Source organism: Heptranchias perlo, chromosome 1 (assembly GCF_035084215.1).
Source record: "Heptranchias perlo isolate sHepPer1 chromosome 1, sHepPer1.hap1, whole genome shotgun sequence".
Taxonomy (NCBI): domain Eukaryota; kingdom Metazoa; phylum Chordata; class Chondrichthyes; order Hexanchiformes; family Hexanchidae; genus Heptranchias; species Heptranchias perlo.
Genome location: NC_090325.1, coordinates 7,047,681 through 7,060,820, shown reverse-complemented (window position 1 = coordinate 7,060,820; position 13,140 = coordinate 7,047,681). Strand labels below are relative to the sequence as shown.

The following is a 13,140-nucleotide window of genomic DNA, read 5'->3' as shown; positions in this document are numbered from 1 at the left end:
CAGAGAGTAGTGGTGAACAGCTGTTCCTCGGACTGGAGGGAGGTGTACAGTGGTGTTCCCCGGGGGTCGGCGCTGGGACCACTGCTTTTCTTGATATATATTAATGACTTGGACTTGGGTGTACAGGGCACAATTTCCAAAATTGCAGATGACATAAAACTTGGAAGGGTAGTAAACAGTGAGGAGGATAGTGATAGACTTCAAGAGGATATAGACAGGCTGGTGGCATGGGCGGACATGTTGAAGTTTAACGCGGAGAAATTCGAAGTGATACATTTCGGTAGGAAAAATGAGGAGAGGCAATATAAACTAGAGGGCACGATTCTAAAAGGGGTAGAGGAACAGAGGAACCTGGGGGTGCACAAATTGTTGAAGGTGGCAAGGCATGTTGAGAAAGCGATTTAAAAAAGCATACAGGGTCCTGGGCTTTATAAATAGAGGCATAGAGAACAAAAGTAAGGAAGTCATGATGAACCTTTATAAAACACTGGTTCGACCACACTTGGAGTATTGTGTCCAGTTCTGGGAACCGCACTTTAGGAAAGATGTGAAGGTCTTAGAGAGGGTGCAGAAGAGATTTATTAGAATAATTCCAGGGATGAGGGACTTCAGTTATGTGGATAGACTGGAGAAGCTGGGATTGTTCTTCTTGGAACAGAGAAGGTTGAGAGGAGATTTGATAGAGGTATTCAAAACCCTGAACGGAGTAGATAAGAGAGAAACTGTTCCCATTGGCGAAAGGGTCAAGAACCAGAGGACATAGACTTAAGGTGATTGGCAAACAAACCAAAGGTGACATGAGGAAAAACTTTTTTTCACAGCGAGTGGTTGGGATCTGGAATGCACTGCCAGAGCGCGTGGTGGAGGCAGATTCAATCATGGCCTTCAAAAGGGAACTGGATAAGTACTTGAAACGAAAAAATGTGCAGGACTACGGGGATCGGGCGGGAGAGTGGGACGAGCTGGATTGCTCATGCATAGAGCCGGCGCAGACTCGATGGGCCGAATGGCCTCCTTCCGTGCTGTAACCATTCTATGATTTCAAAACAAATTATGTGTGTAAATTCAATCCTTAACAGCAGTGCAGTCTCCAGGCCTGATTGTCGGGGAAATTACCCAATCATCTCCATTCTGGCCTGGACTTGTGGTGTAACTGAAAAATAGTTGGAATTTTTGTTATTCGTTCATGGGATGTGGGCGTCGCTGGCAGGGCCAGCATTTATTGCCCATCCCTGATTGCCCTTGAGAAGGTGGTGGTGAGCCGCCTTCTTGAACAACTGAGTGGCTTGCCAGGCCATTTCAGAGGGCAGTTAAGAATCAACCACATTGCTGTGGGTCTGGAGTCACATACAGGCCAGACCGGGAAGGATGGCAGGTTTCCTTCCCTAAAGGACATCGGTGAACCAGATGGGTTTTTACGACAATCCGTTAAGTTTCATGGCCACTATTACTGATGCTAGTTTTTTTTAATTCCAGATTTTTATTTAATTAATTGAATTTAAATTCGCCAGCTGCCGTGGCAGGATTTGAACTCTTGATTACTAGTCCAGTAATATAACCAGTATGCTACCGTACCCAATAATCTAAGCCAGGTAGGGCAGATGACTATGATCGGTGTACATTTTTTGTAGTGTCTAAATATACTGAGATAATCACTTGGTTCTAATTCTGAGTAGCCTTAACCTGTGATGTACAATTGGTTCCAGATTGTGCTAACTGTGCACCTGGAATCTTGCTTTTAGAATCATAGTAAGGTTATAGCATGGAAGGAGGCTATTCGGCCCATCGAGTCCATGCCAGCTCTATGCAAGAGCAATGCAGCTAGTCCCACTCCCCCGCCCTATTCCCGTAGCTCTGCAAATTTTTTCCTTTCAAGTACTAATCCAGTTCCCTTTTGAAGGCCATGATTGAATCTGCCTCCACCACTCCCTCGGGCAGTGCAAACCAGATCCTAACCAGTCGCTGTGTAAAAAAGTTTTTCCTCATGTCACCTTTGGTTCTTTTGTCAATCACCTGAAATCTATGTCCTCTGGTTCCACCAATGGGAACAGTTTCTCTCTATCCACTCTGTCTAGAACCTTCATGATTTTGACGACCTCTATCAAATCTCCTCACAATCTTCTCTGTTCCAAGGAGAACAACCCCAGCTTCTCCAGTCTATCCATGTAACTGAAGTCCCTCATCCCTGGAATCATTCTAGTAAATCTCTTCTGCATCCTCTCTAAGGCCTTCACATCTTTCCTAAAGTGCGGTGCCCAGAACTGGCCACAATACTCCAGCTGTGGCCAAACCAGTGTTTTGTAAAGATTCATCACAACTTCCTTGCTTTTGTACTCTATGTCTCTATTTATAAAGCCTAGGATCCCGTCTGCTTTTTTTAACTGCTTTCGCAACCTGCCCTGCCACCTTCAACGATTTATGTACATATACCCGCAGATCTCTCTGTTCCTGTACCCCTTTTAGGGGATATGAGTTAGTTTGAACTGCATATTTAAAGAGATTACCTCCCCGCTAAAGATCATTTCTTAGCCAATTAATCTTCCATGGGCAGGAAGTAAGCCTTAGGGGTTGAGTAGGCTAGGAAATGGGATGTTGCCGAAGGGGAATTGGAACTGAGCTGTCTGTCGGCAGCAGACTTGGTGGTCTGATAACTGAGCTGTGCCATAGTCTCGACAATTGGCCGGTGAACCTGACTCATTGATGGGACCTGGAGAGCTAGACCTTTACTGAGAGATTGGATTCTTGCCACTTAGGTCCAGTTAACCCCATGAGCCAATGCTTTTAATCAAAAAAGATATAGAGGCACTGGAGAAGGTGCAAAAAAGATTTACAAGAATGATACCAAAACTGAAAGGTTATAACTATCAGGAAAGACTGAAGAGACTGGGGCTCTTTACTCTAGAAAAAAAAAGGCTGAGGGGTGACCTTTTAAGATTATGAAAGGGGTTTGATAGGGTAGATGTAGAGAAGATGTTTCCACTTGCACGTGAGTCCAAAACTAGGGGCCATAAATACAAGATATTCACTAATAGATCCAATAAAGAGTTCAGGAAAGACTTCTTTACAAAGAGAGTGGTTAAACTATGGAACTCGCTATCACAAGGAACGGTTAAGGTATAAATAGCATAGGTGCATTTAAGGAGCAGTTAAATAAGTAGATGAGGGAGAAAGTAATAGAAGGATATGCTGATAGGATGAGATGAAGAAGGGTGGGAGGAACCTCGTGTGGAGGCCGAATGGCCTCTTTCTGTGCTGTAAAACTCTATGAAATTCTCCACCGTGATTCTAGCTGGATAAACAGCAGGAAGCTAATCAATGAATGCTCTGTGCCGGTAGGTGGTGTGATTTTAGCAATGCTGCTTGACACTGGGGGTTCCCTCAGACTTGATTCTTCACAACCTGCACCTAAGTTCTCTGGATTTCAGTAAGTGGGAGGTTTCCCCCTGTGGGGGCAAGAGTCTACACTCTGTGCAAACAGAAACCCTCCTTGTATAGATTTCTCACTAGCTTGGTTTGGAGGTTCTCTGGTATGGTGATGGGCTCCACGTGTTCAGACATCGGGCAAACTGGAAAAAAAAACTCACAAATGTAAGTACAAGGTAATAGTGTCAATGAGAAATAAAATAATACATAATTGAAACCAGTCATAGAATAGTTGGGCAATGGCACTCATTGCAAAAATCAATAAATTACAAAGCAGCTATTGCAGTGTCTGATGTGTCTCTTTCTTTTTTATTTCAGTACTGGAGATGTACAGTAAATTACGAGAGCAAATGAAGAATAAGAGGTAAATTGTGGCCTTGGCTTTGATTTTCTGGCCCTTTGTGCTCGCTGGCTGTCAGGAGTGCCGTGTTGTTTGGCCTCAGCTCTCCCGGTCTTGTGTGCTTCAAGTTTACTTGCACGATAATGTGTTTGTGGTGGTCCAGTTAAAAATAAATGGGGGCAAGGTGGGAGCGGAGAATACACCCAAGAGAATGCAAGTGGAAACCTTTCCGTGAAGGGTATGTGGTAGGACCAGTGAGTTACCAGAAAAATTAACAATTGAGTGAAGTGGGATGCATAAATTAGGAGCTGAAAGGCATGTTGGGTAATGGAGGACAAACTGACCAAAGGAATTAGTCTTATAAGGTATTTAGCCCTGTGGTTTAATTTGCTGTACAGTTGACGTTTACTGATCTTACAACTTTTTTTTAATAAAAGGACAAACAATACAATGTTCCTCTTCCATGCAAAGCTCCTCGTTACGTTACTGGCTGGTAGTGCGTTGGTTCAAAGCAAATTAATTTAATGAGAGAAAGGATAGTGATTTGCAAACAAAAAAGGTGCAATAACTAAGGTTTCATAATTGTAATCAATGGGCAACGGTGGGAGTTGTTTTTTTATCATTAATCTTGGGCTATGGGTGTCGCCAGCAAGTCCAGCATTTTATTGCCCATTTCTAGTTGCCCCTTGAGATGGTGGTGGTGAGCCGCTGCAGTTCATGTGGTGAAGGTACTCCCGCAATGGTAGGGAGTTCCAGGATTTTGACTCAGCCACAATGAAGGAACAACGATATACATCCAAGGCAGGATGGTGTGTGACTTAGAGGGGAACTTGTTGGTGATGGTGTTCCCATGCACCTGCTGCCTTTGTCCTTCTGGGTGGTGGAGGTCGCGAGTTTGGGCGGCGCTGTCGAAGAAGCCGTTGTGAGTTGCTGCAGTGCATCCTGTAGATAGGACGCACTGCAGTCACGGTGCGCTGGTGGTGGAGGGAGTGGATGTTTAAGCTGGTGGATGGGCTGCTGTGTCCTGGATGGTGTTGAGCTTCTTGAGTGTTATTGTAGCTCACCATCCAGGCAAGTAGAGAGTATTCTAACACTTCCCTGACTTGTGTAGGTGGTGGAGCGGTTTTGGAGAGTCCGAAGGTGAGTCACTCGCCATAGAATACCCAGCCTCTGACCTGCTGTAGTAGCACGTCATTTTTGAGGCTGATCCAGTTGACTTTCTGGTCAACAGTGACCCCCCAGGATGTTAATGGTGGGGGATTCGGTGATGGTAATGTCGTTTAATGTCAAGGGGAGATGAAGTTGACACTCGGAGCGGAACTACAGGCGGGAGCGGACCTGGGAGAGAGCACAGGACTCGGAGTGCTTCTAAAGGTCCAGGCTCGAAGGCCTACCTATACTCGGAGCGGAACTACAGGCGGTGGCGGACCTGTGAGAGTGCGCAGGACTCGGAGCGCTACTAAAGGCCCAGGCTCGAAGGCCTACCTACACTCTCTCTCTCTGGGCCGACCTACAGGCTTCATCCCAGCAGAGAGGCAATCGGTGATAAAACAAGGAGTGACGTCACAGGACAGCAGGTAGTTGATTGGTGAGTATTACAGTTTTTTTTTCTGAGTTAGGGAATTGGGTAAAATTGAATTAAAAGCTAGAAGCGTAAAACTAACTACTGGTAGCTCATTAAAGTTAAAAACTTAAACTATTTAACTGGAGTAACAAAGCCAAAAAAAAACGTATTTAAGGCTTAATTTGTTTTTGCTTGGTTTAAGTCAATCTAATAAATTAAGGCATGGCAGGGCAGCTCAGACCCGTGGAATGCACGACCGTTGCCATGTGGGAACTCCAGGACGCTTCCCGTGTCCTGGACAACCACACGTGCAGGAAATGTCGTCAGCTGGAGGAGCTCGAGCTCCGGGTTTCGGACCTTGAGCAGCAGCTGGCGTCACTGCAGTGCATCCGCGAGGCTGAGAGTTTCGTGGATAGCACATTTCAGGAGGTGGTCACCCCGCAGATCGAGAGTGCAGGCAGGGAGGGACTGGGTGACCGCCAGACAGACAAGGAGGACCAGGCAGGTAGTGCAGGAGTCTCCTGAGTGCATCTCACTCTCTAACCAGTATTCAGTTCTGGGTACTGGTGGGGGAGAGGATTCATCTGGGGAGTGCAGCCAGAGCCAAGACCAGAGCACCATGGGTGGCTCAGCTGTCCGGGGGGGGGGGTGGGGGGGGAAGAGAAAGATCAAGAGAGCAATTGTGATTGGGGATTCTATAGTTAGGGGAGCAGACAGGCGTTTCTGCAGCCACAAACATGATTCCAGGATGGTATGTTGCCTCCCTGGTGCCATGGTCGTGGATGTCACTGAGCGGCTGCAGGACATTCTGAAGGGGGAGGGTGAACAGCCAGAGGTTGTGGTACATATCGGTACCAATGACATAGGTACAAAGAGGAATGAGGTCCTGCAAGCAGAATATAAGGAGTTAGAAAATAAGTTCATAAGCCGGACCTCAAGGGTAGTAATCTCAGGATTACTCCCAGTGCCACGTGCTAGTGAGTATAGGAATAGGAGAATAGACCAGATGAATGCGTGGCTGGAGGTTTAGTGCAGGAGGGAGGGATTTAGATTCCTGAGGAATTGGGACCTGGGGAAGGTAGGACCTGTACAAGCCGGACGGGTTGCACCTCAACAGATCCGGGACTAAAATCCTCGCAGGGGGGTTTGCTACTACTGTTGGGGAGGGTTTAAACTAGAGTGGCGGGGAGTCAGAAGAGAGTAAAGTTGAAAGCAGCAAGAGAGGGGAGGACCCAGGGGAAATTTACAATACAAATAGTTGTTCAAGAACAAGTGAAAGGGAAAAGCATAGAGCAGCAGAAAGAAAGTGTACTTTAGGCACTGCAGATATAGTGAAAACTAGAAGGTGTAAAGCGATTAACCCAGCATCAAAGCTGAAGGACAGGCTAGGGTGTGTGGCCCAACTAAGAGTCTTATATCCAAACGCACGGAGTATAAGGAATAAATTAAATGAACTACAGGCACAAATTCAAATTGGAGGGTATGACATGATAGTTATTACTGAGACATGGCTGTAGGATGGTCAGGATTGGGAACTAAATATACCAGGTTATAAAGTCTACAGAAGAGATAGGGAAAATGGAAGAGGGGGAGGAGTGGCCTTAGTGATTAGAGATGAAATCACTTCAATGTTAAAGGAGGATATAACGAGAGGTAAGCAGCCAACAGAGACCTTATGGGTTGAATTGAGAAATAGGAAAGGATCTAAGACTATCGTGGGAGTTGTGTATAGGACCCCTGGCAGCAGCTCTGAAGTGCTAGATTGTATAAATGCAGAGATTAGAGAAACATGTAACAAAGGCATAGTGGTCTTAATGGGGGACTTGAACCTTCACATAGATTGGGAAAAGCAGACTAGCAACTGTCAGAAAGGTAGTGAATTTCTTGAGTGTGTCCGGGATAGTTTTCCACAGCAATATGTCCTAGAGGTAACAAGGGGGAAAGCCATACTAGATTTAGTAATGAGCAATGAACCAGATTTAGTTAACAGCTTAACTGTACGTGAACATCTATCCAATAGCGATCATAACGTGATCGAGTTCAATGTAGTGTTTGAAAGGGAAAAAAGTGAATCAGCTGCTAAGATTCTAGACTTGGGTAAGGCCGACTTCAATGGGATGAGACAGAGACTGTCCACAGTAAACTGGGCAAATTTGTTAATGGGTAAAACGACTGATGATCAGTGGGAAATGTTTAAAGAAACGTTTTAACGTGATACAGAACCGGTTTATACCCCTGAGGGGCAAGAACTCTACTTGTCAAAAAAAAGCCATGGACAACTAAAGAGGTAAGGGCATACGAAAAGGCAAAAAATGGCACAGATCCTGGCGAATGGGAAAGATACAAAGATCAACAAAGGGTCACAAAACAGACAGTAAGAGCTACAAAAAGAGAGTATGAAAAGAAACTTGTAAGGGATATCAAAACCAATACATGGAACTTTTACAGTTATATTAGGAAGAAGAGTCAGTATTTACAGTAGAGAAAGAGGATAGCATGCCGGAAATCCCAAGAAAACTAATATTGAATCGGGGACAGGGACTCAATAAAATTAACATAAATAAAACAACAGTAATAAAGAAAATAATAGCACTAAAGAGTGACAAATCCCCAGGACCAGATGGTTTCCATCCCAGGGTTTTAAAGGAAATAGGTGAGCAGATTTCAGATGCCCTAACTATAATCTTTCAAAGTTCTCGAGATTCAGGAACCGTCCCTCTAGATTGGAAAATTGCATATGTCACTCACTTTTTAAGAAAGAAGAGAGAGGGAAACCAGGGAATTATAGACCAGTTAGCCTAACATCTGTTGTGGGGAAAATGCTGGAGTCTATAATTAAGGATAGGGTGACTGAACACCTCAAGAATTTTCAGTTAATCAGAGAGAGCCAGCATGGATCTGTGAAAGGTAGGTCATGCCTGACAAACCTGATTGAATTTTTTGAAGAGGTGACTAAAGTAGTGGACAGGGGAATGTCAATGGATGTTATTTATATGGACTTCCAGAAGGCATTTGATAAAGTCCCACATAAGAGAGACTGTTAGCTAAGATAGAAGCCCATGGAATCGAGGGAAAAGTACGGACTTGGTTAGGATGTTGGCTGAGCGAAAGGCGACAGAGAGTAGGGATGATGGGTAGGTACTCACATTGGCAGGATGTGACTCGTGGAGTCCCGCAGGGATCTGTCTTGGGGCCTCAATTATTCACAATATTTATTAACGACTTAGACGAAGGCATAGAAAGTCTCATATCTAAGTTTGCCGATGACACAAAGATTGGTGGCATTGTAAGCAGTGTAGATGAAAACATAAAATTACAAAGCGATATTGATAAATTAGGTGAATGGGCAAAACTGTGGCAAATGGAATTCAATGTAGGCAAATGTGAGGTCATCCACTTTGGACCAAAAAAGGATAGAACAGGGTACTTTCTAAATGGTAAAAAGTTAAAAACAGTGGATGTCCAAAGGGACTTAGGGGTTCAGTTACATAGATCATTGAAGTGTCATGAACAGGTGCAGAAAATAAACAATAAGGCTAATGGAATGCTGGCCTTTATATCTAGAGGACTGGAGTACAAGGGGGCAGAAGTTATGCTGCAGCTATACAAAACCCTGGTTAGACCGCACCTGGAGTACTGTGAGCAGTTCTGGGCACTGCACTTCGGAAGGACATATTGGCCTTGGAGGGAATGCAGCGTAGGTTTACTAGAATGATAACCGGACTTCAAGGGTTAAGTTAAGAGGAGAGATTACACAAATTGGGGTTGTATTCTCTGGAGTTTAGAAGGTTAAGGGGTGGTCTGATTGAAGTTTATAAGATATTAAGGGGAACAGATAGGCTGGATAGAGAGAAACTATTTCCGCTGGTTGGGGATTCTAGGACTCGGGGGCAGAGTCTAAAAATTAGAGCCAGACCTTTCAGGAGCGAGATTAGAAAACACTTCTACACACAAAGGGTGGTAGAAGTTTGGAACTCTCTTCCGCAAACAGCAATTGATGCTAGCTCAATTGCTAAATTTAAATGTGAGATGGATAGCTTTTTGCCAACCAAAGGTATTAAGGGGTATGGGCCAGAGGCAGGTATATGGAGTTAGATCACAGATCAGCCATGATCTTATCAAATGGCAGAGCGGGCTCGAGGGGCTGAATGACCTACTCCTGTTCCGATGTTCCTATGTTCGACTTTCTCTTGTTGGAGATGGTCATTGCCTGGCAATTGTGTGGAGCGAATGTTACTAATCAGCCAGAGCCTGGATGTTGTCCAGGTCTTGCTGCATGTGGGCATGGACTGCTTCGTTATCTGAGCAATTTTGAATGGAACTGAACAGTGTGCAATCATCAACAAATATCCCCACTCCTGACCTTAAGATGGAGGCAATGTCATTGATGAAGCAGCTGAAGATGGTTGGGCCTTGGATACTGCCCTGAGGAACTCCTGCAGTGATGCCTTGGGGTTGAGATGATTGGCCTCCAACAACCACTACCATCTTCTTTCGTGCCAGATATGATTCCAGCCACTGAAGAGTTTTCTCCATAATCTCCAATGACTTCAGTTTTACTAGGGCTCCTTGGTGTCACACTCGGTCAAATGCTGTCTTGATGTCAAGGGCAATCAGTCTCACCTCACCTGTGAAATTCAGCTCTTGTCCATGTTTGGACCAAGGGTGTAATGAGGTCTGGAGCCGAGTGGTCCTGGTGGAACCCAAACTGAGCGTCAGTCAGCAGATTATTGGTGAGTAAGTGCTGCTTGTTAGCACTGTTGATGACGCCTTCCATCACTTTTGATGGGTGAGAGTTTGCTAATTGGGCTATAATTGACTGAGTTGGATTTGGGCAGCAGTCCCAGATGTTCGTGAGGAGAACTTTGCAGGGTCGACTGGGCTTGGTGTGCCTTTATGTCCAAATTCGATACCTAGGTCACAGCTGAGTGGTCCGTCTGGTTTTATTCTTTATTCTATGTTGCGGTTCTGATACAACTGAGTGTATTTTCTTTTATAGCGCAACTTCATAAGGCGTGTTTCATCTGTGCTTTTCCTCCCCCTCCCTTTCTGTTGCTGTTTTGTATCAGTGCCGCAAGGTCTGAGATGATTAAGGAGAAATTAATTTAGTGAGAGAAATGATAGTGATTTGCAAACAAAAAAGGCGCAATAACTATGGTTTCATAATTGTCATCAATGGGCAATGGTGGGAGTTGTTTTTTTTATCATTAATCTTGGTCTATGGGTGTCGCCAGCAAGTCCAGCATTTTATTGCCCATCTCAAGTTCGCTGATGTCTGAACACGTGGCAGTCAATCACCATACGCAAGAACCCCCAAACCAAGGTAGTGAGAGACGAACAATTGAGTGAAGTGGGATGCAAAACTTAGGAGCTGAAAGGCAAGTTGGGTAATGGAGGACAAACTGACCAAATACTTATAAAATATTTAGCCCTGTGGTTTAATTTGCTGTACAGTTGACATTTACTGATCTTACAACTTTTTTTTAATAGAAGGACAAACAATACAATGTTCCTGAGAGATGAACTGATGAAGGGTCCCACCTGAAGCGTTAACCTGACTGTATTCCCAGCACAATCCACAGAGGTGGGCCATTGGCAGCAGAGCTTGCAACCTGCTCAGAGCTATGTTCTTCACTGCCCTCACTGTACCCCTGCACACCTTGCACATACTCCTCCTTCCCTGCCTTTAAAGGCCTCGTAACTCTCCTGATCAGTGATAGCTTCTTCTCTGTGAAGCTTCTTGGGAAAAGGCACTACATACGTGCAAACTGTTTATATGTTTCCCTATCCCTCTAACCTCCTCCAGCCCTACAACTCTTCGAGATCTCCATGCTCCTCGAATTGTGGCCTTTTGTGCATCCCAATTTTAATCGCTTCACCATTGGTGGGTCGTGCCTTTAGCTGGTTTAAACCCTAAGCTCTGGAATTCCCTCCCTAAACCTCTCCACCTCTCCACACCTTTCTCCTCCTTTAAGAACCTCCTTAAAACCTACCTCTTTGACCAAGCTTTTGGCCACTTACGAACATACAAATTAAGAGCAGAGGTAGGCCATTCGGCCCCTCGAGCCTGCTCTGCCATTTCATAAGATCGTGGCTGATCTGATTGTGACCTCAACCCTACTTTCCCGTCTACCTACTATAACCTTTGACTCCCTTGGTAATCAGGAATCTATCGAATTCAGCTTTAAAAATATTCAATGACCCTGCCTCCACCACTCTCTGGGGAAGGGAGTTCCACAGACTCACGACCCTCTGAGAGAAAAAACTTCTCCTCATCTCTGTCTTAAATGGGAGATCCCTTATTTTTAAACTGTGGCCCCTAGTTCGAGACTCTCCCACAAGGGGAAACATCCTCTCAGCATCTACCCCTTAAAGTCCCCTCAGGATGTTATATGTTTCAATAAGATCACCTCTCATTTTTCTAAACTCCATTGTGTACAGGCCCAACTTGTCCAACCTCTCCTCATAAGATAACCCCCTCATCGTAGGAATCAGTCGAGTGAACCTTCTCTGAACTGCCTCTAAAGCAATTATGTCCTTTCTTAAATAAGGAGACCAAAACTGCACACAGTATTCCAGATGTGGTCTCACCAATGCCCTGTACAACTGTAGCAAAACATCTCTACTTTTATATTCCATCCCCCTTGCAATAAATGACAACATTCCATTTGCCTTCCTAATCACTTGCTGTACCTGCATACTAACTCTTTGTGATTCATGTACTAGGACACCCAGATCCCTCTGTACCTCAGAGTTCTGCAATCTCTCTCCATTTAAATAATATACTGCTTTTCTATTCCTCCTGCCAAAGTGGACAAGTTCACATTTTCCCACAATTATACTCCATCTGTCAAATTTTTGCCCACTCACTTAACCTATCTATATCCCTTTGCAGACTCCTTATATCCTCTTCACAACTTACTTTCCTACCTTCCTTTGTGTCATCAGCAAATTTAGCAACCATACATTCTGTCCCTTCATCCAAGTCATTGATACAGATTGTAAAATAGTTGAGGCCCCAGCACTGATCCCTGTGGCACTCCACTCGTTACACCTTGCCAACCTGAAAGTGTCCCATTTATGCCTACTCTCTGTTTCCTGTTAGCTAACCCATCCTTTATCCAAACTGATATGTTACCCCCTACACCACGAGCTCTGACCTGTCCTAATATCTCCTTATGTGGCTCGGTGTCAAACTTTGTTTGATAATCGCTGCTATGAAGCGCCTTGGGACATTTTTACCATGTTAGAGGCGCTGTATAAATGTGAGTTGTTTCATCATTTTCCCGCTTCCAGTCCTCTAACGGTACAGTGGCATCGCCCTTTTCTTCGTTGAAGTTGATTAACTGCAGGGCAGTTCAGCTTTAAGCCGACTTCTGACATCGGTGCGGTGGGTTTGTAGCGAAATTTGCAGTTGATTAGATGGAAATTCTGTGCACAATACATTTTCTAAAGCCCAAGTGCTTTTCATTATCCCAACATCTGGAAAAATGATTTTCCGTGTATTGGAATCTGATGGATGTTGTAATGTATAGACCTGTGCAGGGAGGCTGAATATTTCTTTGGGGTCTTGGAGTGCATTTCTTTTTTTCAACTGAGAGAACTGGATGAAGCGCTGAGTTCACAGTGTTCAGTTCCATTCGCAACTCCTCAAATAATGAAGCAGTCCGAGCCTGGATGCAGCAAGACCTGGACAACGTCCAGGCTTGGGCTCATAAGTGGCAAGTAACATTCGCGCCAGATTAGTGCCAGGCAATGACCATCTCCAACAAGAGAGAGTCGAACCACCTCCCCTTGACATTCAACGGCATTA

General features: G+C 44.7%; 1 protein-coding gene across 4 annotated transcripts in view; it reads left to right on the top strand.

Annotated features, from left to right (window-relative positions):
- LOC137314445 (exocyst complex component 6B) overlaps positions 1–13,140 on the top strand; it is a 628,729-nt gene that overhangs the window by 99,705 nt on the left and 515,884 nt on the right. For 3 of the 4 annotated variants that reach the window (XM_067979862.1, XM_067979811.1, XM_067979897.1), the window contains exon 5: positions 3,742–3,787. The exons of the other annotated variant lie outside the window; for it this stretch is intronic. In XM_067979862.1, the coding sequence (XP_067835963.1) occupies positions 3,742–3,787 (46 nt within the window). The remainder of the gene's footprint in view (positions 1–3,741; positions 3,788–13,140) is intronic. 4 annotated transcript variants of the gene reach the window in all.